This window comes from Synchytrium microbalum, assembly GCF_006535985.1.
Source record: "Synchytrium microbalum strain JEL517 chromosome Unknown SmJEL517_scf0011, whole genome shotgun sequence".
In the NCBI taxonomy this organism is placed as follows: Eukaryota; Fungi; Chytridiomycota; class Chytridiomycetes; order Synchytriales; family Synchytriaceae; genus Synchytrium; species Synchytrium microbalum.
In genome coordinates, this window is record NW_022158360.1 from 552,131 (window position 1) to 577,275 (window position 25,145).

Consider the following 25,145-nt stretch of genomic DNA (forward strand, 5'->3'; position numbering starts at 1 on the left):
TTTGTTTCTGCACCATCACCACGATTCGGTAAAGAAAAGATGATGGTGCCTTGATTCAAACGTCTTTTAAGATTGCGTCGATGCATCCAGTATCACGCGAAAAAAAAAAAGCACTGAGATACTGGGATGATGGAATACCCACAACTGCTCCCAACCAACCACCACACACTCAGCGGCCCGAAATGACCTCGACTCTACCTCCCAGTCCCTCCTCCAAAACAAAAACTCAACAAAGGTGTCATTTGCGACCAAAGTGTTTGATGTTCACACCACGAGCATCCAATAGTCACGCATCCAGAATAGTCAGAGGCGGATCAACGTGTATTTTGAATTGCATTAAATATACCTAATGGCAACAGAAAGGTTCAAGTTAGAAAACCGTTCAGCACACTTCCAACCCTTGAGTTTTTTCCTCGAAAAAAAAAAAACTTGATCCAAACAGCCAACAAGCGACAGTGGTATATCATAGGGATGGCAGCACTTACAATAGTATTGGGTACCTACGAGCGACTCCTGTATGGCCTGACTGTATCTGGACTGCAGGAGGAGACGAATGCAGTGTTCAAGCCTGTTTTTATTTTTCCAGCTCACATATCTGCACTCAAATGTGTCGCTACCACGTCGAATACTACAACCAATAGTGATGTCAAACTCGCTCCCAATGCTAGCAAACGCTCTTATTTGGCCACTGGATCAACAGACGAACACATTAAAGTATTCGACCTAAACCGACGTCGAGAAATCGGAACCCTCAATCCTCACTCTGGTGCCATTACCCGCCTACAATTCTTTGGCAAAACACATCTCGTATCGTCCTCTGAAGATGGAACTATAGTCATATACAGGTGTAAGGACTGGGAAGTGCTGAAGACACTTAAGGGACATACAGGCGCTGTAGAATGGTGTGATATACATCCCAGTGGCAAGATACTGATATCTGCTGGTCGAGACGGCACGCTCAAAGTATGGGATTTGGGAGCTGGGAGGTTGGCCAAGTCACTACGAATCACAGAACTTGGGGAGGGTCGACGAGGCAAGACTCCTGAACGAGTGTCTTGGTCTCCGGATGGTGAAGCGTATGCTGTAATGTCGGAAAAGACGATTGTCGTGTATGATGTTGCGTCTGGTCGTGAGGAGGCTGTTATACTGGGTATTGGCAAACTCGCTTGTATGAAGTATGTCGCTATGGGTAGCAGTGATAAGGAGCAGCACGTCATACTAACTGGTGGTGAGGACAAGATGATTCGAGGATATCTCAAAGACGGAACATGTATAATAGCGTGGAATTCTGGACATGGGACTCGCGTCAAGGATTTCGATGTCATTACGTATAACAGCAAGACGTATGTTGCTTCTTGCTCTTCGGATGGCGGTGTCAGGCTATGGGATTGGGATTCAGTGCTGTCGCAAAAGCCACCGTCAATTGATGACAAGGCCGAACAATCAGTCTACGAACCACAACCACTCGGAACATATAATGCAGACACTCGCCTCACTTGTATATCGATGACCCTCGTTGAACCATCCACCACATCCCATAACGCAGAAGAAGACTCTGAAGATGCAGTATCTGAATCAGAGGACTCTGATGACGATGATGATGAACAACCGATAAAGCAAACCAATAACAATAGTAAGAAGGGATCCAAACCACGAGTGTCTGTTATACTAGATGAAAAGACTGATAAGAGGAAGCTGCTGGAATATGATGATGCTGGGCTCGTGAGTGAAGACAAGATGAACAAGAAGCAGGTGCCAAAAGTACCAGCTAGTGGTAATAAAAGGAAGCAAGCACCAGCGAAAGATCTAGGCAGGAATAAGAAGAAACAAAAGAGTCAAAAGAAGAAGAGTGGTGGGGATGTGGATGATGAATAGAGTGGGAGCATCGTGGTTGGTGGTGTGATTGAGTCTGTAGACAATAGCTCACTCCCGATAGCCTTTTTTTGTAAACCTTTTTCTTCAAACAAAGTAGTATATACTCATTAGACGCAAAAAAACGGTTTATGTCCGCTATTATGTTCAATTGTGTTTGAAACTACTACCACTTCAACTTTTATATACGTATATCCTAAACAACCATAATAAACAAAACCCACCATCATTCAGACGGCGACGCCAACATAGACTCCTTCCGTCCCGCAGCTTCAATCCTCACAAACTTGCCATACTCGAACGTCCACTTCCTAGCACTCGTAACCGTAAAGCCCCATTTATGGAAATGTCTCAGCTGATCTCTAAAACCCTCGTTTGGGTATATGATTTCTCGACGTCGTGATACTTCGGCGAATGCTTCTTCGAATGTCCTGTACGTGAGAAAATGAGTGAGCAAAAAAGAGCATTGTATTTGTGATGGATGCGCAGAAAGCATTTGAGACCAACTCGATACATACCAGTTCCTAGCTCTCATCATCCACGCAATAACGACAGTCGCACTTCGTGACACTCCTAGTGCACAGTGGACTAGGATGTTGTGTGGTGGTGCGATTCCTCCAAGTCCTGCGAATAAAATATATTGGCAAGCCAGTTATGAACAGTAGGTCGTGTGAAAACATATCTCATGATGCTATACCTGGATCGGCACCACCTTCAGGCCGTAACTGCTCATCAATAAAGTCTAGTGCGTCAGCTAGGTATGGCAGCATGTTGAACCATGGTTTGTCCTAGGTTAGAGCATTACAGTGTTGATGCAAGGTTTTTTGGTCATGCTGAGCGGACGCAAACGTCACTTGCCTCTGCAGGTAAGTAATGATATGAAATCTCTGTTGGGAAACCTACATATGTTTTGATGAAAATGAGCAAAAGACATGTTGTGGTGCAAAAAAACACGCTTGGTAAAAGCTCCTTATGTTGATTCAAAGCTTTCTCTATCACCCACTTGGCGGTATCTCCTTCGCGACAGTAACAACATATTTCACATTCATCTCCTTCAAATACTCGTGATCCTCAGCTGCACGTTGAGAGCCGAGTAATAACCCAGGCAAGATTTCAGATGCGAAAGATAGCGATAATTCTTCGCTTTTGAAACTTTGTTTGAGAAACTGTGAGCGAAAAAAAAATCCCAATTCAAAATGTTGAATGCTGGCGGTTTTCTCACTTTTCAGATCTCCTAACACGTTGAGACACCATTGCTATCGGCACTGGATCCTTCACCATCGGTATTGAAATGCTAGATTCGTTGAATTTGACACTTGCTTTGGATAGGGATGATGTTGATGCATTCTTGAATCCAGCAAGAATGGACGGTGATGTTATTGCTGTTGGTATTGTTGGTGGTATTGACACTTCCACAGGCACTTCCACAGCATTACTACTAGTAGTATCGTCCACTCTAGATGCTGAGTCCTCCATGACAACGGCTGGTTGTTCCATTGCACCTAGTTGCGTCTCTCCCACGGTTTCTCGTGTCTCATCAGATATTTCTACTACTCGTTCAGTCATTATCGAGGTGGTTGACGGCTCATTCACTAGCTTGACATCGATATCAGACCTCGCAGGTGACTCGGGACTGACTTTACTGCTCGCCTTGTTCTTCTTTTTGTTTTTCTTCTTGTTTGCAGTTTTGAAGTTGGATGATGGGATGGAGGTTGTTGATGTCGACGTGTCGGGTGTATCATCTTCATCGTCTGCCATGTTTGGAAGGTCCGAAGTGATGATGCGATGGAAGCTACACGTAAAAATTTAAAGTTGACTGAATTTTTGTGGTAGGGTTGGGATTTTTTTGAGATGTGCGAAACAAAACAGAAAATCGAAACCAGATCATGCGCTGCAGGCAATGCAACATTTATTTGAATATTGACCGCTCTATCTCCTACCTAATATTTCGTGAAGAGCAGCAAGACCCAAATGCACAAAAAAGTGGACTCGGGCGGCAAGGACACACTTCAAATAGTTTACAATAAACTTCCTTGTACATGCCTTTATTTATCGTTTCGATTCGTCCCCAAACACAATCCCTGAGCAACCTAAGCTCCAAGATCCAAGCCTTTAGCCAAGTCCACTAAGTCTCATCGTTTTCGCATTCGTCCATAGAGGACGCATGGAAGCGTCTGAAAAGCTATAGTACTACTTCTGATCGTGGGGATATCAAGCATTGTTCTTATGCCAGTCGTCAATACGGGTGATGGCCTAGTTATGGTAGTAATAATCCGTTCGCGGTTCTTGATGGGGAGTCTGGTTTGATGACTTCTCTTCCGACTTCCGTCCTTGTTGCTATCACCAAAGGCAGGATTCATTTGTCTTTGCCACGACCTTCTTTTAAACTCTTGTTTACTGATAATGTAACGACATTGAAATGCCCACGGACGCATCGTATCAGAGTGGGAAACGAGAGAGAGAGACTTGAGAGACGTAAGTCTCCGTCGAGCGAACAAAACGCGGACGTTGAAAAGAATATGCTCATCAAGCGAGTTCCGAATCCACATTTTTCCATTTAGCACACAGTATCTGAGATATCCCTTCTATATAAGAGTTTCGAAGAAAGCCACTGGCGGATTCAATCCACAGCAGAACAAAATCATCACACTGAAAGTTGTCCATGAATCTCTCTTCTTGCATTCAGAGGCCTGAATCCTTGTCCACTGGAATACACGAAGCGTTATGCTCAGTATTCCATAACAGCATATCCCGATTGTTGAAAATCATTTAACTGATCCTTCGTTCCTGGAGGAGTTGCATGAAAATGTCCATATCTTGGTTATACAAGTGAAGAAGGAAGCAGCAGAGAAAACAAAGTGATGAGTATGCATTGGAGTGAGCAAAAGCCAAAAGACCTGAAACGGTGCGGCATATAAAGCCGTAATCACGACAGTTGCCAGTTCATAGCACTCACGATGCCATAACAAGATCAGGATGCGAACACTGACGTTAAGGAGCATGTAACGCGTGTGCCCCCTTTGAGTCCAATGGTCTAATGTTGATGTTGAGATGACAAGCAAACAGAGGCACCACGTTGAATCTAGCATTGAAATTATGTATTTATAAGTTAGTATGAGTTCTACTTGATCGTCCGACATTCCAAAACATGTGAAGGACAAGCACATCTCCAAATCAACAAAAATACTTTGAACTATTTGAGCCTCGATTTCTTACTTACGAGATGGCAAGAACGCCTACAAAGAGTCCACGGACTGCTCGTACTCCTGTCCGCAAGTCTGATCGAAGTAAGGAACGGCCACATCTAGTAGTTATTATTCGTCTTGTTTTGATGTCATTTTGTTGGTGTCGACAAGAAGGAAGATAAAGCAAGCGCGACAATGATTACAACATGATGCATACTTGATACCATGTCGCCATACTATGTATTCTCTTGAGCACTTGTCTCTTTTCTATGCTCACCACCATCTGACATTGAATAGGACCAGAACCAAAGGCACGAGCTCCAACTGCACGCACAAGGCGAAGATACCGTCCGGGTCAGGTCGCCCTCAAAGAAATAAGACAATACCAGAAATCAACAGAGTTGCTCCTCAGGAAACTGCCCTTTGCTAGGCTGGTATGTTATTTGAGAGTGATCATGACAGATGTACTATTCAATGAGGCCCGCCAGTATCACACTCATGTGTCGAAGAGACGTACATCACATCACACATTGTGTCGAAGAGACGAACATCACATCACACATTCCAACAATCGCCATGTCATCACAACAATCGCCATCAACACACACCTATTCATCTCTACCTAGGTCAGAGAAGTAGCCCAAGAATTCGTAACTGGAGGTGAACTCGACGGAGAGTTACGATTCCAGTCACACGCTTTGATGGCATTGCAGGAAGCTGCTGAGGCCTACCTCGTACACTTGTTTGAAGATTCGTGAGTAATATATATAGATCATGCGTCGTTTTTTGTTGCGTTGGTCAGAGAGCAGGCATTCGCTTTATATTCAAGCATCCTGCATACGTTCGTCTTTGTTGAATACCACCTGTTTGTAACAATCGCAACTCATCAGACACCCGTTCTTTTAGGAACTTGTGTGCAATCCACGCCAAACGGGTCACCCTCATGCAAAAGGACATGCAGCTCGCTAGACGTATTCGTGGTCCACTATTTGGTTGAGATGGTGTTTATATATATGCAACATTGTGTGTGGGGAGGACGGACAGGGGAACACTGAGAGAGGAGACGACGCTTGGTATGAAAACTTGTGCTTGTGGATTTGGCTACTTGTGTGTTTATGGATATAAGAGAAACTTGTTATTACCTAAATGTACTAAAGACTTGTATTATTGTTTTGCCAACATGTATATTACAACCATCGTACAAAAACGAGATAATGAACTGCTTATCGTGTGTCTTTTTGTTGTGGTTGGTGTATGTATGATGAGTTCAATCTCCCAGGGTATGAATAAAGCCACACACACAGCGGCTAGACCAAAAAATGCCCATATTGACAGAGCCAAAATAACGATTCACTTCTTTCCAGAAGCTTCAATCTTTGCAAACTTGACATGCTCGAAACGTCCCTTTCTCTAGCACTCGTAACAACAATACATTCTCGACTGATGGAAGAGCTAGCTGATTCAAAATCATAGTTATCTGCGACGTGATAGTTTGACGAGCTCATCTTCAACCTTGCTATCAAATATTTGAGAGAAAGAGAGAGAGAGATGTGTGAGCAAAAAAGAAAACTTAACCCCATATTCACAAATAAGTGCAGAAGCTTTCCGACATAATTGAAGCTTCAATATGAGTGGAGTGTTCCGGTTCGTTTTTTGGCGTCGCTTCCACAATTTTGAGTGTCATATTTACCTTCTGCTACGACAGCATGACGAGCTGGTTCAAAGGGCAATGTGGAATCGGTATTCATTTGAGCCTATGACTCGGGACTGACTTGACTGCTTGTTATTACCTCAACACTTTCTGGGTTTTCTTTGTCGTTTCAAATATGGGCGAATGTATGTGGTTGATATGCACGTATCAAGACCGTGGGCTCCTTGATGAGGGTCGAAGGGGCGTCATGACAATTACAGGTCATAAATGAGATCGTAATAGCAGCTCAACCAGCCAAAACTACAACAATGAAACTGACTGATGCACCTCACAAAGTAATGCAAATTCAACATTCTATTTTACACCGGCACCACCACCATACACAAAAACACACACACTCCCTCTATTATCCTAGCAGTTACCTGTGTGGCTTGCAACCACCTCGTAGTCTCAAACCTTCTCATAAAACAGCACATACGCCTCACACTGAGACACTTCCTGCCAAGATGCTCGTCTAGTATGTGTATCAGACGTATACACCCAGTTCCCACCAAGCGGCTGTCCCGACTCGTCATTCTTGTCTAAATCTGCAGGTAATCGGACATAAGCAGTGTAATGTCCTGACGTGTATCCTCCTCCAGAATGCACTACTATTCCATTTACTCGATATTTCCATGATGCTGGTGGTGATTTATCACTTGCACCATTACTGCTACTATCACTAGTGAGGTCATCGGGAACCACAAAAGGCTCCAGATCAATCAATTCATCAAACTCGACAAAGTCCTCTACTTTTCTTATACGACCCATAGATAATGTGTGGAAGCGTTTTAAATGTAATACAAGTACTTCAGGTTGTGGTGATGCCAACAAGTATCGTTTTCTTCCTGTTGTGAATACTGGTGGTGGTCCCTTTCTCGTCACAGTAGTAGATTCTTTACCCTTTTTCTTTGGAGTTACGGCTTTGGCGACTTCTACTTCGTTATCGTCGTCATCGTCCTTGGTTGTGAATATCGATCCTACTAGTGAGTCTACAGGCATGGCATCATCATCTTCAGGAATCTCTACTATTTCGACGTCTTCTTCAGCTGATGGCGATGGACGATCTAGTTGGTGTGGGGACATGGAATCTGATATCGGTCTTGCCGATGGAGTAGCAGGTGTTGATATTCCTCGAGTGGATGTTCCTCGACTCTCAGACATGGTATCATCAGTAACCGTATCGCCATGTGCTGCTACAGGAACCCACGAATCAGTTCGTTCTGCATCGTCCGTGGCTATGTCTGATGGCGTAGTTGGTACCACTGGAATGCTGCCCGCGTTATCCTCATCTTTCGTCTTGTCATAATCGGGATACTTCAACTTGAAACAATGTTCACAGTTGAGTTTATTGTCTCCATCCATGACATCCACAGCCATAAATCCCAACAGACCCTTCATTAAAGTTGGCTTGCTATTATTGCCTTCCTTGGCAACTGATAGTGGACGCATGACGTGCTCAATCATGGCAAGCTGTTTCGGAGTATTATATGGGGATTTGGCTGCTAATACGGATAACTCGTCTACGGCTTCCATTGAAATTTCGTCGGCTGCCTTTTCAGAAGACAATTCTTGCGACGAGGATAATGAGATGACTCCAGTGCCATCACCTGCGTCATCTTTGGCTGATTCTGTGCCTACAGTGGTATCTATTGCCTCCGAGACCTTCTTGCCTTTGCCCTTCAGTTTTTGTGGTGTTGGCGGCTTCTGCAAAAAAACGGCGGTTGTTGCGGGTTTACGTATTGGTCAAATTTACCTGATGATAAGTTCTTACCTTGTTCGATTTGCCACGACGTTCCTCAAGAATGTCATTGTTGATTATAGGCAGTGAAATGTCCATGTACTCTTCATACGAGAGAGAACACTATACCGCGTAAGCGTTGCGTGAGAAAAAAAGACAGAAATCAATCAATTTAGGAAAGCTCCACAACTCACATTCTTGCACGTATCACACACTATCGCAGAGGCCCACCGACCCTGAAATATCCCCTCCACAAACGACTTTTGACTCTCAGCACCTGACTTTCTCACGACCCCCTTAAACTGCTCTTCTGTAACAGCATCAACAAGTCGTCTAAGCAATTCATGAGAATCCTGCTGACGGAAGCTCTTATACATCTTGAATCGCTGGATCATATGTCTGAAGACGGGTTCTGGGCTGACAGACAGCGGTGACGAAGACAGTGTTTCTTTGCGAGCACTTGAAATGACGTTATTGAGGTCTGAGGTTAACGGACCAGGGCGAGGCGGTATATGCGATTCGGTAGCTGCGGTAGTGGTTGACGGAAGTAGCGTCTTTTGTAGTTCAGTAAATAGTGGAGTCGTCCAAGTGAGACACTAGCACAAAAACCGTTCGTATATTACATTCGTATTGCGGAATTGCTTCAGCAATCAGATTATCAAGACGACAAACTCACCTGCATAACAGAATTGAAAAAGCACGTATTTCCTAAGTTGATATACCCACACGAGGGCATGTTCTCACCTCTACGCTGATTCGGGAATCTCCGTTCAGCAGGCCCCATCTTCTCAACAACACTATCAACACCCGGTCCATCCTTTTGCTTCTTGATGAACGCATCAACGTCCATCAAGATCTGATGCTTGGAATTTGCGTCCAACGACTTGCCACATGGATAACAATACCCCTTCATATCTGTCAAGTTATAATAGACTTTATGATCCTGCACATTGTGATGGGCGTTTGCGTGCTCTTTGCATAGGATGTCACCGCAAAACAGGCACTAATTGTGACGAGCATACGTCAGCGTTTTTTTTTTTTTGGAAAAGATCAAACTGGCTGATCGCAAGAGGCAGCTGCAATGCATTCTTACCAGCATATCAGGTAAGGCCTTTGCAGCAGTAGAATCATCCGCATCCTTGGATTTAGGAGCATCACGACACGGTTTACAAGCAGGCCTTTCCAAGCGGGTTGCCAAGTTCTTTTGCGTTCTCATCCATCTCACGCCTCCTTTTACGTGATGACATGATTTCTCTTTTGGTTCTGCATTGAACGGGAGTGAATATGTGAGCTGCTTGTCAAAGCATTGTGATGTGGTGTACGGTTTTCGAGACAAGCAGTATAGCAAGCAACCAAAATTAAGCATGAATCGGATTTTAGAGCATACCTTTATCGTCGGGATTGACTGGATCTAGTTCCACGGATGATTCAACAGCATCTTGGGTTGGACTTTGAGATGATGCAGCTGCCTTTTTGGCTGGCTTCTGTTTCGTTTGCTTCTTGCTCTTTTTCTGAGTCATCTAATATATAGATCTACAGGCGTATTATTACGCGCTACTTCGCTCTCCTCTTGATTCTAACTTTGGGGTTTTGATGTTTGGAGGTCTTGTAGCTCAAGACTTAAAACTCTAACGCGAGGAAAAAAGGGGCAAGAATTGAGGAATGTAGTCAAGTTCAGTTCTAAATCCGTTAATTTGTCTATGAAGATATTCATGATCAATATCTCAATTCATTTCTTAAATGACCCATACAAAGCTCTAGACGTAACACTATCACTTTTATTTAATCAACGGCACCATCATAATCTTCCTATTCTCCCTCATCTTCCTCCAGTATCTCATCAAGATCGTAATCGTTATCATCTCCCTCCTCTTCGTCCTGTATCACAACAATCATAATGGTTCTCATCTCCTTCGCCTTCCTCGTGTGTCTCAGTACCATCATAATCTTCTTCATCGTCCTCGTATTCGTAGTACATCCTTTCCTCCGGAAACCAAACTCTGCATCTATACCAAACGTCATCATTCTCACAACCCATGCATCAGGAGGAGTAAACACCTCAAAGCCTTCTGGAGTCAACAGGAGCAGCTGGCGCAGTTGGTTCTCTACATAAAACCCTGCAATGTCGACAGACTCCAATCTCGCACTTCCACCAGTGCTCTCCTCCAGAGCGATACGTGGCAGAATGAAGCTCTTCAACTCCTCCAATGTACAGTCCTGTTCTACATCAAAATCAATATCCTTGAGTTTCGGAAGAGACGCTAGACACAAAACCTCTCCATGATTCGTGATTTACACTCTTCTGGGGGCCCAAATGTAGTTTGGTCAAATTGGGCCAGCATGCTACTATTAATCGGATGGTCTCACTATCGAAAGGCCCCTCGCTTATATCCAGAGACGACAATACAGAGAGCGATGGCAGAAATTCCTTCATTACATCTCTTGGCCAGCCTATGGCAGTGATAGTCTCTACGCGTGAAAAGTTCGGTTGTGGACGATCGGAGAAGTGACAAGCCAACATCCAGCTTGTTTGTAGCCAAGTAATTCCACTAACCTATAGAGATTTGATGTTGAGACAGACACTATAAAGTCCACAGTGGCCGTTTCTTGTGGGTCACTATTGTTAGCAAGTTTGAGGACCCGGATGGCACTAGCGCCATACGATGGAATGGGTCTCTCGTTTATCATGGCAACAATACAAGCTACACCGTCCGTATTATCGTTGACTTCCACCTCCGACCACAAGCTCGGCAGCAGGATGTCAAACATGAGTTTGTTGACAAGAGCAGATGAGTGCAGCGTGGTTTGTGGCTTTGAGTGAGCGCCATTCCTGATGGCTGTTTTGCTAAAATATGTGGCAATCCTGAGCAGTATTTCTACAGGTAGCTCGGTCAGGGAGGGAGGCTGCGACATTTCAGTATCGGCGATGTTGATGATGCCATTGAAAAGAGTCCAAGAAAGAGATTGCTACATAGCTAATATCATAAAGGGTAATACGTTTAAATCAATTGAAATGAACAATTCAGATATCCGTTGCTGGGTCAGCACTCACCTTGGGTTAAAACAATGGACTCTGATGACTCGACTTTCTACGCGATTACTGCACCAGGTGACACTCCAGGAGGGCCTAAATGGTATATCTCATGACTCTTTATAATGCCGTGCATGCTTGCCGGCCTGGATAGTGGTCTCGCCCCATGCCTTGTGTTGAACACAATTTGAACGTGTAGCGGATGAGTGCTGATTAGTGAATGGCAGCCGATGTAGCGTTTCTTCTTGATATTTCATGTCCTGTTGAGTGGTGCTGAATGTACCTGCATATACAAAATGAGTGCGATTATCGTCAATTTGAAACTATCTAAACCACTTCACAGTCAATTCGTCTTTTTCGCAAGGCTTACTCGAGGCCTTACGTCTGTTAATACAACGACAGGTCATTTGTAGTGACTTGCCCCAACCCTTCTTGCAATGATAAATATACAACACGAGAGCACTTTGTAGTTTCTGCTTTCATCTTTTTTCATGCCGCAATTGTCTATATAGCTTGAACCAATTGCTGGAAGCCTTTCTAATTCTACTCTTTCTGTGCTTCATGTCTCTTCCTTTCTCTCAACCTTTGTGTGCTCTGTGGTTTCAAAGAATACAGTTGCGTCTAATTGGATTTAACGATGCCAGAGTTGTGAACCCTTTGAATTCCGTGCCTCAGTTTCAGAAATTAGAAGATAAGGGGCAAAGATTGTGGGATTCCGAGCCTCGTTCAATGGCCGAGTGTACGGGGTATCTGACATAATTGACGAACTATGTGTATATTGAATGCTTGTGTCTCTCTTTGTTCTTGTCTCGTTTTGCCAAACACTGATGGGGGATCTCATCGATAATGTATTTTGCAGCTTTTTTGCACTTTAATCAGGTCTAGAGGTTTTGTTCCTGACCTATTGCCAACTATATTCAAACACCAAGGATGGAATTGCTCTGAACGACACTGGTTTTGACGATTACTGAAGTGCCCACGTCCTTAAATGGTTGTTTCGACCCTTCACTGGTGCTGGTTCGGCCATTGTTGTTACTGCGTTGAAGCCTAACAGCATGCAAGACGAACAGTGAGTATCAACATTAGCAGCAAAATCACCACTTAACGACGTCGTACATGCGCTGGTAGGCCAAAGCATTCCAAATGCCTCCGGAATTGGAAGCAATAACCACAAACAGCTGGTACTGCCACGGTGGAGGTAGGTTTATAGCCAGAAAGAGTGCATACATGCCAGATGGCATCCATTGGAAGAAATAGATAATGACAAATAGGGGGAGAAGTTTTGCAGCGTTCCTGACTTTTTGAACTGGGGTTACGCTAGCAGCAGGGGTGTGTTGTGGAAATGGAGTTGCTGAAATCCATGATTCTCCGGGTGCACGATCCATTTGGGCTATGGCCTTGACAGTGTTCATGACATGCATAAAGACAAGACAGTAGCAGCATGATGAGATGCATAGACCACCCAGTACGTAGGGATCCTAATTATCCGAATTATGAGTCCAGAGTTTATCAGAAGTGTTCAAAGTGATAAACGGTTCTCATACCAAGTAAATCCACAAGGACGTCGGAAGCCCACACCTAAAGTAGGGTTAATTCTAAGAGAGTAGAATGCATCAAGAAATCGCTTGGATCTCACCACTAAAACGGGGTAAGCAAGGTTACCGAATTGCAATGTTTACTACTGAACAATCAAAAGTCAAAGAACATACCATCTGTTCTGAACCAAATTCGTTTTGAGCGAGCGCAATGAAACAAATGAGAGCCGGAGCTCCCCAGCAAGTAAAATGTAGCTTCCAGTTTCCTCTTCCAAAGTTTGGAACATGAACTAGAGTAGATGCTTGTAAATGTCTGCTACATAGAGGAATGAGACAGACTGGTACTTCGAAGCCATTACTTACTCGTGCAAATCATGAAGTACACATAAAGACTACATGCAGAGACCCAAAATGTTGCAACCAGTATCGAATATACTACTCAGTGTGTTTTCGTTAGTCAAGCACAACTTTGATCTGCAGCAACCATCAATCATTCAGTAGCTCACCAGTTCCAAATCCCAGAAACGTACATACAGGACCAGAAACAACCTTTGTCAGAGCAAGCGATATTATATGATCAGCTTAAAAAGAAAGCTAATCAGTTCTGCCTTTTGCCGTTATAAGAGAAGAGATGATGACCACATACTGCCATGAAAAATTCCAAAGGCAAAGTCAGCAACTGCCAGGGCTGCTGGGAAGATTTGGCTGATTCCAACAGATCTATTCGCAAATGGTAAAATGAAGAATCAGATGCGTTCGTGAACTGTTTAAACTCGACAACGAAAGTCAGAGTGTACATACCTTTGTCTACGATGCTGCTGGAAACTTAGAAAGATGATTGCACCAGAGCCAGTCATGCTCATTGCTATCACCACAAGCGCACAGGAGTGAATAGTGGTCCAAATGTATGGTTCAAAACCACCAAACGATGGATTCAGATTTGCCATGTAGAGCTCTGGCTAGCAAAACGATGCAGTGTCCAATTCAAGCCCAGGCGACCGTTGACGAGAAACACGTCGCCAACTAACAATGAATGGAACAGGTTTGTTCACAACAACAGTTGCAGATCGTTTCAAATTCACTCAAACGGTTAGTTTGACTTCTTCCTTCCGTCCCATCACAGTTTGTAAATCCTCCAAATGAGGGTGTTTGAATCTTTTAAGGGGACTAGGCTGTGAATTTTTGCAGTGAGACTGCCAATCCTAAGGGAAGTTTATCAACTTTGAGCATCCTACGATTAAAGCAATTAGGTTAGATGATTCCGTGATTTCCGAGATTTAATCTCTCTACCATCCGACTATTTGGGATGATGCCCTTATTGCATAATTGTCGAGCCTTAGATAGCTATGAGAACTTTATTTTGACGTGTTTTAAATACGAAATAAATCACTTTGCTTCTATCCCTACAATGAGCTGAGCTCTTGGAACTAGCAAAATTTTAAAATTGATTTCTGGCTGTGAAATGCCGCAATTCCCAGTCAAGACTCTTGCACTCCGTTTTCCGGCCTTAAACATTGATTCGTCTACTTTTTCAAACTTCTTGTACAGCTGTGTGTAGTTCGTTGCTGTATTTCATCAGGGAAATGCCTCTCGAACGTGTCTGCATCTGATGACAGGGTATTTTTACAAATGCATTTCTTTTCTTATGAACGCATACGAAACGCTATTACGGAAATCTGTAATTTCAAAATCAACCAGCCAAACCAGCGGCGACAACCCACGGTCAGGAGATATAAATTTCGAGCCAGATCGTCTCGTTCAAACAATGGTACTGTGCGATGAATTTTGTACGCAAACGAGACAAAACAAATTAATAAACTGAAGAACTAACACGAACCAATATTCATAGAGGATCAGATCTTTTGCATACCTTGAGCTGATTAGAGAATCGTGACCTAGTCGCCGTATTCAAGTATATGATACCAGCATCACCAATTCTTGATGTGCGTATCGAAATCGGTACTCTGACATCCACAAATGTGGCCATGTAAAATCTGAGAGAACACATCGTATCCAGACGCCGGCATGGAAGGGTTTCTAAAAAATGCTGGGACTGTGGTAACGTAACTTGCACGGCGTTTCTGTTGGAGACAGCAGTATTTATAGGGTTTGAAATTTACAAGCTCTACTAACCGTACAAAAATCGCAGTGAGTTTTCAAGAGTCAGGAATCAAGTTATTTCAATTTACTTTATACGATGATTCAGTTTCGTCTACTTGCAGTCAAACAGAAAGTTGCTTTTCTTAGTCCTTTTGTATTGTGTCCTGTTCGAGCAGGCCAAAAGAGTTGGCTCTCCTGCAACACCACCTAATGAAAAACAGATCGTTGGGATCTGACAGGTCTGCACAGACAAAAAAATTCTAAACAAATACATACCAGCCAGCTAGTACTGTTGCAATTATGCCCATACAAGATAGAATAATCGCCACTATTGTGCCTGCCGAGTATGATACAGCCGTTGAAACTGCTGGGCTCCACGTTCCGTATATAGTCAACCTGCAAGAAACTGGTATAGTCAAGTTGTTTGAGTCAACCACCACCGACTGATTCAGAGCATAGTTTGCAGCGTTTAACAAGTACAAGTAGGAATTAATCCTCCAACTGGTGGCAGCCCATGCGATTGGATGAACTACAGGATTTGCTAAGACGTTGGCACGAGCGGTCAAAAAGTTTTTGAGCCAGACGTTTTCTGGAATGTCTGATGATGAAGGTGGAGATCCGCTTGCTGACACTATGGCGGCGAATGAGTCGGGGCTCGTTCCGTATCCGTGCATGACGCTAGGAGGAACTGTGGTTAGGGATGCGCAAGGAACAGTAACATACTCGTCTGCTCAACATACAGCGATTCGAGAAAACACTTACAGAGCATCATAGATAGCAGCGCGACTCAGCATACTAACAAGTCCTAGATCACTACAATATTGCAATGCTGGCAACCAATACCAGTCCTCTAATGTTTGCAGTTGCGCATTCCCAAACAACTTGTCCGACAAGGCACCATTCCATGCAATGCAAAAGTTGTCGAGCCCAACAGTCGAGTTAGAGTTATCCGTTTCGGAAGCCAGTGTGGACAGTGTTGGCATGTATGATGCAAATGGGGTGAAGACGGTTGTGTTGACGGAAGCTGCGTATGTCTTTAGCACAGCATACAGATCCTGTGTAGATCTAGATGACAAGTTGAAACCGGGTACTGTATCATGCTTCACAAAGTTACTATACATTGAACATTGAACTCACGATGAGAAGAGTCCTACGCCCGCAGTAACACCTCGACCATCAGATTTGTCACCACATACGTTGAATGGAAATTGCACTGAGTTCCAGTTATGATAGTTGGTCATCTGTTGGATGATGCTCTTTTGACACGCTGTGACAGACATGTTCAGTTTTCAGTTTGATCTACGAGTTGAATGGGGTTACGTTCAGATAGATCTCATACATTTTACATAGATTAAATACATGAATAATAGATTGCACACGTCTTTTCTCTCACTTACTTAGTAGTTCTGAGCAGTGTCAATGTTTCTTTCTTGGTCAGAAAATTCAGAAACGATTAGACGTTGCACGTACAATTAGTTGGAGACAATTCCGCAGATTGTGGTTCTACGTGAATTTACGCGACATAAGACGCGATTCACCTTATTTCTCTAGATATACTCACAAGTGACAATCTCCAAACCTCAAAACACTCAACACCTGAACAGAACAAACCCGACGGCGTTTTGACAAGATAGTGGGAGAAATGTCGATCTATTCAGGAATAGCAGCCACTGTGGTGGCACTCATCTTTTATCGCCTCCTGCAATCTAAACCAATCGAATATGACCAAACTGTGAGCATTGCTTATTCTCTCTTGTTTGAGCATTCACGCAATGCTGAATTTACTGAAATCCTGACATATAACCCCTCCGTAGGTCGTAATCATTGGAGCCAGTGACGGCATAGGCAGAGAAATCGCAAAACTATACGCGGAAAGACGCTCAAAGCTCTTGCTTGTATCAAGGTCGTTGTCGAAGCTAACAGAGGTCCAAAAGGAATGTCTAGCTCTAGGATGCATATCTGCAGATGTTTTACCGCTAGATGTTACAGTCGAATCAAATTGCAAACTTGTGAGGGACAAATTGACAAGTTGTGATGTGTTGGTGCTCTGTGTCGGGTATGGCGACAGAGTCCATGCTAAGCTGAGACTGCACACTCTAACCCAATTTTATTTTCGATGAAGAGTGCTGGGCATTCGAGTTTTCGGGGACTTGTCTCCCAACGAGGCTTGCGAAGTTGCTGAGAAGATGGTCAAGACAAATGTATTAGTAAGAACTTGCACTTGCTCTCTCTGTACGCATCTCATTGCCCTGACCGAATTTGTATATAGAGTCCTGTATACATGACTTCGTATCTACTGGATCTCCTAAAACAATCAAAAGGACGAATTGTGGTCGTATCTAGCACAGCAGGCGAACTACCTGCTCCCTCACGGGCACTGTACGCCAGCTCAAAGTTTGCCCTGAGTATGTGCATGGATGATTTTGCGCGATTCTTGTTGCACTAAACCTCTCCGCTCGTATGAAGGTGGCTTCTTCAAATCTCTCAGGATTGAGACACAGTCGTCTGGAGTCTCAGTCACAATAGCACTGCCAGGAACAGTGGCTACATCTTTTCGAGAAAACGCACTGGATTTAGCGTACGGAACCAGCAGTTCGTCAATGACAACGAAGATAGAGCCGTCGAAGGTGACTCCAAAGTCAGCCGCAAAGCTGATTGTTGGTGCAGCTGATTCCCGGTCCCGAGAGGTGGTGTTTCCTTATGTATGTGCTCGTTTACCTTACCTGGATTTGAAGGGATACATCCAATACTCATACTTTGTTTCTAGTTCTATAAGCTAGTAATGCTTCTCTCGGCTGTCGCACCGTGGCTGACTGATTTGCTGGCAAAGCTCAAGTACGGTGTCAAATAGTCTGAACAGGTGCCTCTCAAACAACTCCTCCCCAAAAAACGACTATAACAACCATTCTTTTGTAATACTTGTAACTCAATCAATCTCATGTTATTTAAACCACTCACATCCAATTCCAAACCAGCCTTGTTACCAATATGATACAAAAAACTAGGCATCAAACATTCTCTATATCATTGCTCTGAACGACACATGTCTTGACGATTGATGCATTGGGGATATCCGCGACCGGCCGTTTCGACGCTGCACTGCCAAAACTGTGTCTCTTGACTATGGACTGGGACGTAGGTTCCTTGGACGATTTCATCAATCGCGAATAAGCCATTGCATTCCAAATCCCACCCGAGTTCGTAGCAATAACCACGAAAAGACTGTACTGCCACGGAGGAGCCATATGCAGACCCAGCATGACCGAATACGCGGCATATGGCATCCATTGCAAAATGTAGATAATGACAAAGAGAGGGAGGTGACGTGCTGCCTTTCGTAGTTTCTGGTCTGAAGCAGCGACGGAGCTTCTCGTTGGCTTGACTGGATGTGGGGAAGACGAGCTTTGACCTTCGGCAGATGCATGGCCAAACCGGGATATGGCTTTGGCGCTTTTCATGATGTGAAGGAAGACGAAACAGTAGCAGAATGCCGAGATGCATAGGCCGATGAAGATGTATGGATCCTAATCGAAAAGAGTGTGTTATGAAACAGGAGACTTTCAGGCTATTCGTGAAGGGATGTGATGTTGATAGCTACCAGGTAAATCCACAAGCTTGTCGGAAGACCACACCTGAAAGGTCGACACCCTGTTTAGAGAACAACCATAGTACGTAGAGCATAATCATCAAATTCTTACCACTAAGATGGAGATAGAAAGGTTACCAAAGTGGCAAACATTTAGTAGTCAAATTGGAAAACTATGACTTACCATAGGTTCTGACCCAAATTGACCTTGTGCCAACGCGATGATACAAATTAGGGCTGGAGTTCCCCAGCAGGCTAAATGCAGCATCCAGTTTCCTTTGCCAAAGTTGAGAACGCAGACTATATAAAGTCAGCTGTGTGAGAATAATGATGCACCTGCCATATATGCTTTGACTTACTCATTCGGATCATGAAAAACACATAGATACTACACGCAGACACCCAGAACGCTGGCAATAACATTGTATATACTAAAAAGAATTCTTGTAGTCGTGCGTCTGAAAGCGCAATGTTTTAACCAAGACAGAATCATTCACTCTCACCAGTTCCCAATCCTAGGAAAGTGCATGCAGGACCATCAAGGACCCTCGAAGTCGCAAGCGAAATGATATGATCACCTTAAAACAGAACAATTAGCCTTCCGTGTCTCTGCGCAAAAATTAACAGAGATGGTGCATTATGCTAGACAAACATCTCACATACCGCCATGAAACAATCCAAAAGCAAAATCGGCAATTGCAAGAGCCACTGGGAAGATTTGACTTGTTCCTAATGATCTAGTTGAAGAAAAAAACAATCGATTGTCAAAACCTTTTCGTGAGCTGCATTGACGAGAGGTGGAAATGAGTGCAAAACTTTTACCTCTGTCTACGATACTGCTGAAAACTCATCCACATAATAGTACCAGAGCCAGTCATTGACATGAAAATCACCACGAGCGCACAGGAATGGACACTCGTCCAAATGTATGGCTCCAAACCAGCAAACGTTGGGTTCATGTTGGGCATAGTTCAAAGTTGTCAAAAATCAAACCAGAGATATAGCGGACGTGATCTTAGCTATCCGTCCAAAACCCCTTGACAATACACAGAACGTGTTTTTGGTGTCTCTGGGAACAGAGCTTTCAGTCGTTCCTCGTTCACAACACGCTCGTTGATAACGAACGCTTTGGATTTGCTCACAAATGTGTAGTTCAGATCCTCTGTTCCCGTACAGTTCGTCAAGTGCCCAAATTGAGGGTGTGAATCTTTTAGGGGATTTGGGGTGAAACCCGAGTATTCCGACACGCTCAAATCCAAGGCGGAAAGTTTACCATCTTTGAGTATCCTTTCATTGATCCATTTTTCTCTACGAAGAGGTGCCGCCATTGACGAGTACGCGTCCGTCAGAACAGCAGGCGAGGAGGTCAAACAGTTCCTCGGATCCTCGAGTCATCAAGGCCTGGCATTTGAAGGTGTTGGTAACATAGTCAGTTTTGTCTCTTATCAATATTTTATGCGTTAGTGTCGGTAAACATTGGAGCTCATCAGTTCTCCAAATTTATGATGATGAGATCGTGGTGGACGCAATCGGATGAGACAAACACCCAACTACCTCCGCGGCCGCTTGACAAGCTTCGCGCTATTTTAAAACCCTGTTTGTACCCTTAGGTACTGTTTTGAGCCCTATGTGAATAGAAAAAACCTGTCGACAAAGGCTGCTTTTGAAAACACATCATTTTTACCACCGGTTTTGTTTATTATTAAGAATTGCGCACGGTTTATATCCTCACAAAGAGACTGGAATGAGTGTCAAGCAGCATCGAGTACATTGATCGATGAATGGCCATAATCAGCTCGTGACCTGATAACCGATATCGATCTTGCGTCGTTCAGAGGCGGAGGCATTTTTGATCCTTGATGGCTATCTGTATTGCTTTTTTGTGCCTGCAGCATGCGTCTGTAGGCAAAGAAATTGCCTTGTTGAGATAGAAGATTGGTCAGTATGTTGTTTCTTACTCGCAACCAATGCCGAAAAGGAGATTTGATTGAAAGACTTACAAAGGCCACCAGAATTAACCGTAATAACGGTAAACAAATCGTACTGCCACGGAGGTGATATGCCAACACCCAAAAGGACAGCATATACTGCATATGGCATCCACTGAACGACATAGATGATTACAAACATGGGTAAATGTCGTGCAGCCTTCATGACTTTTTGGTCTGCGGATGGAGCGACTGATTGGCGGTGTGGTTTGACTGTTGGGTGCGGCGATGAGGCAGACACACTGCGTGCTTCTTTGGATTCAACGGCGCCGAGCTTGCTCAGTATTTTGTGCGACTTCATGATTTTCATAAAGACAAAGGCGTAGCAGAAGGCTGAGATACAGAGACCACCGAGTACAAATGGGGCCTATAGAACAAGTTGAAAATGAGAGGAGAGCGTTTGAGAAGGTTCAACCGAGCGTCTGCTCCATTACCAGATAAATCCACAGAGTCGATGGGAGACCACACCTATATTCGCCGGGCTTTTAGAAGACACGCTACGTTTTTGAGTAGATAATAGAATCTCACCACTAAAATGGGAATGAAAGGTTACAAACTTGTAACGCTTCTACTAGATTAAAAATTGTTTGAAATACCATAGGTTCGGACCCAAATTGTCCTTGCCCCAAAGCAATAATACATATCAATGCAGGAGTTCCCCAGCAAGCTAAATGCAGCATCCAGTTTCCCTTGCCAAAGTTTGGAACGTAGACTATAAATATTGGGGCATCAACATTGTTTCCTCTCTCATTCAATAAGTTAGGATGAACCTACTCATTCGAATCATGGAGAACACGTAAATACTACAAGCCGATACCCAGAAGGCGGGAAGCAGCATTGAATAGACTCGATAAAAGTAAGACACGCGTTACAAGAGAGAAAATCGCTGCTCGAACCATTCTCAAAGGACACTGCCACTTACCAGTTCCAAGTCCAAAGAAGACACAAGCTCCACCATCAAGAACTCTCGTCGAAACAAGTGAGATTAAGTGATCGCCTAAGAACATTGGGTTGAGCGTCATGCTCTGATGGCATTAAGAGCGGAGCCCTGGCAAAGAGGTGACAAACCGCCATGAAACAATCCAAACGTGAAATCAGCAATTGCAAGGGCCACTGGGAAAATTTGGCTGATTCCAAAAGACCTAGATTTGGTGATAGAATGATTCGGTATGAGTATTTACATGGTGGAGCAGCTCAAACGTTGAAACAAGGAAGAAGACACTCACAGACAAGAAAAAATCTTCATCGACACTCACCTCTGTTTACGATACTGCTGAACACTCAAGTAAATAATCGTCCCAGAACCAACCATCGAAAAGAAAATAACCACCAGCGCAGAGACGTGAACGGTAGTCCATATATACTCTGGCAGTCCAGCGTGCACTGGATTCATACTGACTATTTGGTGGCGTTTTTCTAAGCAGTTGGGATACAAGGTTGGTGATTTGGGAATTGGCGACTGCCTCGACTGAAACCCTTGCAAATATGAGTTTTTAAAATTTCCAATCAATCCAAATGGCGTCGGAGAATATCCAAGTCTAGTACCCAGCACGTGCCTGATAAATTTGCACTGAGGTTTCGACTTAGGCCGGGTGGTATACACTGACATGCCCCGCAAAAACCTGTGTGTATTGATGAGGTGTTTGTGTATTGATGAGCTGTTGTCCACCCCAAACACACGCGCTGAACTATATGAGGAGTACTCCCTAATTTAACCGTGACTATATGTGCTAGAGCTGCTGCTCGAACCATTCCACTTTGACGGTTTGTCAATTCCCAAACACTTTCTTGGGATGGACGCAATGTGGCAAAGGCATCTTATTCAGCGTTTTGTTGAGTTTCCACATAATATAACATAATGCAGCGTTTCATAAGAGAAAGCAATTATGTTCCAGAGCCTGTTCGGAACTAGCTGTCTTTCAAGGAGACGCTGTTTCATTTTTACTTTGGCACATCGAGACGAAACATCTCGAACAGTCTCATAACTTCCACAAAAATCTTTAAGATACTTTTCAGTTTTATTTTTGTTATGCTGGTGTATTCTACTATACTTAAATTACTATTTTGGGTATATCTCAACCATTTCTTGCGTCTGCGCATAACCCCGAGCACTACGAAGTCGGAGACAGCACCAGCACCCTCGAAGAACTCCTTGGGCTCCTTTGATCGTCCATTCGAGGACTCATCTTTGTTATCATCTCTTCAAAGCGGTCCAATTCCTTGAGTTTGGCATTGGCGGTGGGACTTTCGGCGTCTTGGTTTGACAATCGCCCTTTACTGCTTTTAGCCCATAGCCTGTTTAGCTCCATATTCCTTTGTTTTGTTTCTGATGGGACGTATCGTTGACCATCGAGTCGGTCTCCACAGAGTTTGTTGAGGTCACCTTGGAGCAAGTTTAGAGCGTTTATAAGCTTTTCTTCTCGTGTGATGAAATCCTACATGATATGAGTTAGCTTTCAAAGGCAAGAACGAGGGAAGCAGATTCAAATATTGCGGCGATGTACCTGATTAATCATTCTTGACATCGCCTGTCGTTCAACAATGTTTCCCAATCTAGCCAATTCCAACCTATCCGTCATCATACTTGACATGACTGCCCTCTGATTTGTTAATGAACGTTCACCCGCTTTGGTAATATTATCAACCAATGTAGCCAAAGCATGATATCGTCCATCAAGCGGCCCAGCGGATCTCTGCTTATCATAACCTTCACGACCACGCTGCAACCGATCAAAAATAGCCATAATTTGTACAGTCGACATGATTTGCTCTTGACGAGACGTCAATGTAACTTCCTGAGATCTGAATCGTGGACTTATGAGATTCAAATGTTCGATTTGAGTCAATATGATGCTGAGGTCGTTACTTCGGTCTTGTGGTGGGTGGGCGAGATTGGAAATAGAGGAGGTGGATTCACACATGGTGTTGACGGTGCTTCGGTTGGTTGCTGAACTTGCGTCAGTGTGCTGGTGGGGTTGGTGCATACGTGGTACTGGCAGCCCTGTTGCCACAACATCACGAGCTTCTTCTCGAATTGATGCCAAGCGTTGCACCACCCTCATTAGATCGTCTAGTTCAGTCCATGGATCGATTTGTGCATCCATAGATGCTGCTGGAAGTGATGTTGCACGATTTGACAAGGATTCAGCTGAAGTCATCAAGTTTGGGTGGCTGGACAAGCTTGCTTGACTCGTCAGATTTGGTTGGCTGCGAGCAACTTGGACGGCTTGTACACTCTCCACCAAATTCAGAACTTGACCTATATTTCCAGTAGATGTAGCGGCAAGCGGATTGATTCTGTTTATAGAAGTTTGAGAGCCCTCGTCTCCTGGTTTGACTTGCGTTTCCAGAATGCGATAGATGGTGTTGCACATTGCTGCCAAAGTCATTCCCAAGTTGTGATCAGAAGCTAAATCAGCCAATTCTGACGTTTCAGGAGCTGCGGTTGCGAGTGCAGCGGGGACAGCCGTGGCGACTTGAGCAACGGATTCTTCTGGAACGGCAGTGGGGACTGAGGCAGTGGGGACTGATGCAGTGGCTGCCGCAGCGACATTCTGACTTCCTCGTCGAGAAAAGGTTGCCGTCAAAGCAGCCGCTAGTTTCCCACCATCTCGTACCGATCCAGCACTGGACATGATATCAGTCCAGTTCAGCGTCTTGGCATTAGGCTCAACCGTTGGTGATGCTGAGGCTGAATTGAATGCAGCAGCGATAGAAAATGATCGTCGTTGTCGTGACGTTTGTGGGGTTGTGGTAACTGGCTCTGCTGCCAGCAATTGTTGTGGAGGAAGCGGTTCCTCCGGTGAAGCATCCAAAGCGTCAAACAAGGACAGTTTTTGGGGAGTGTTTGCGTCTGCGTTGGTGTCGGTTGGTGTCGACATGGGAGCGTTGCTGGTCAACATCTTTTGTAAAATGTCATTCAGAGCGCGTAGGCATGCTTGCTTTAATGTCTCAAGTGTCTCCAGTAACTAGTTGGATTTGCGCAAAATGTTGGTTTCGGTTGGCTCATTCGTTGATGTGCAAAAAAATCGATCGCGACTATACCAAGTCATCTTGAGCCTTGACAATATCCTCTTGAGCGATTTCTGGCTCAACGATTTCCGTGTTGATGGCATTGCTCACTCCTTCATCGTAGGATGTTTTACTGTGACTCGTTTGTAATTTTCGTGTTTTTGAAACCTGAGAACAAAGGACGAGGATTGTCAGCGATGCAGACAGAAGGAATACATAGTCTCACATACTCGCTCTTCAGTGGCCTCCATTTCGCACAGGTGGTAGAGTGCAAGCGTCGTGTTTAATATTTTCAATTTTCAGGGGTTGACGATATTATCTTGGTGAATCACGTCACGGTTGTCGATGTTGGAAATAAGTTTGATTCTCGATGTCTCGAGAAGAAATGAGTACTGCGAAAGTTGCG

General features: G+C 44.1%; 4 protein-coding genes across 4 annotated transcripts; 3 read left to right on the forward strand and 1 right to left on the reverse strand.

Moving 5' to 3' along the window:
* Nucleotides 1-471: 471 nt before the first annotated feature.
* Nucleotides 472-1,875, forward strand: SmJEL517_g02656 (uncharacterized protein; the record flags this gene model as incomplete). Its single annotated transcript, XM_031168584.1, has 1 exon — nucleotides 472-1,875. One exon carries the CDS (start codon nucleotides 472-474, stop codon nucleotides 1,873-1,875), a length of 1,404 nt encoding a protein of 467 aa, XP_031025513.1.
* A 3,220-nt stretch (nucleotides 1,876-5,095) lies between these two features.
* On the forward strand, nucleotides 5,096-6,054 carry SmJEL517_g02657 (uncharacterized protein; the record flags this gene model as incomplete). Its single annotated transcript, XM_031168585.1, has 4 exons — nucleotides 5,096-5,159; nucleotides 5,355-5,491; nucleotides 5,684-5,811; nucleotides 5,964-6,054. 4 exons carry the CDS (start codon nucleotides 5,096-5,098, stop codon nucleotides 6,052-6,054), a joined length of 420 nt encoding a protein of 139 aa, XP_031025514.1.
* A 1,104-nt stretch (nucleotides 6,055-7,158) lies between these two features.
* Nucleotides 7,159-10,008, reverse strand: SmJEL517_g02658 (uncharacterized protein; the record flags this gene model as incomplete). The annotated part of the gene is made up of 6 exons (XM_031168586.1): nucleotides 7,159-8,454; nucleotides 8,522-8,611; nucleotides 8,683-9,084; nucleotides 9,165-9,491; nucleotides 9,582-9,751; nucleotides 9,876-10,008. 6 exons carry the CDS (start codon nucleotides 10,006-10,008, stop codon nucleotides 7,159-7,161), a joined length of 2,418 nt encoding a protein of 805 aa, XP_031025515.1.
* Nucleotides 10,009-16,796: 6,788 nt separating this feature from the next.
* SmJEL517_g02659 (uncharacterized protein) lies at nucleotides 16,797-18,005 on the forward strand (the record flags this gene model as incomplete). Its single annotated transcript, XM_031168587.1, has 6 exons — nucleotides 16,797-16,886; nucleotides 16,969-17,210; nucleotides 17,277-17,361; nucleotides 17,424-17,559; nucleotides 17,621-17,856; nucleotides 17,922-18,005. The coding sequence occupies 6 exons, from the start codon at nucleotides 16,797-16,799 to the stop codon at nucleotides 18,003-18,005; spliced, it is 873 nt and encodes a 290-aa protein (XP_031025516.1).
* Between the last annotated feature and the right edge of the window lie 7,140 nt (nucleotides 18,006-25,145).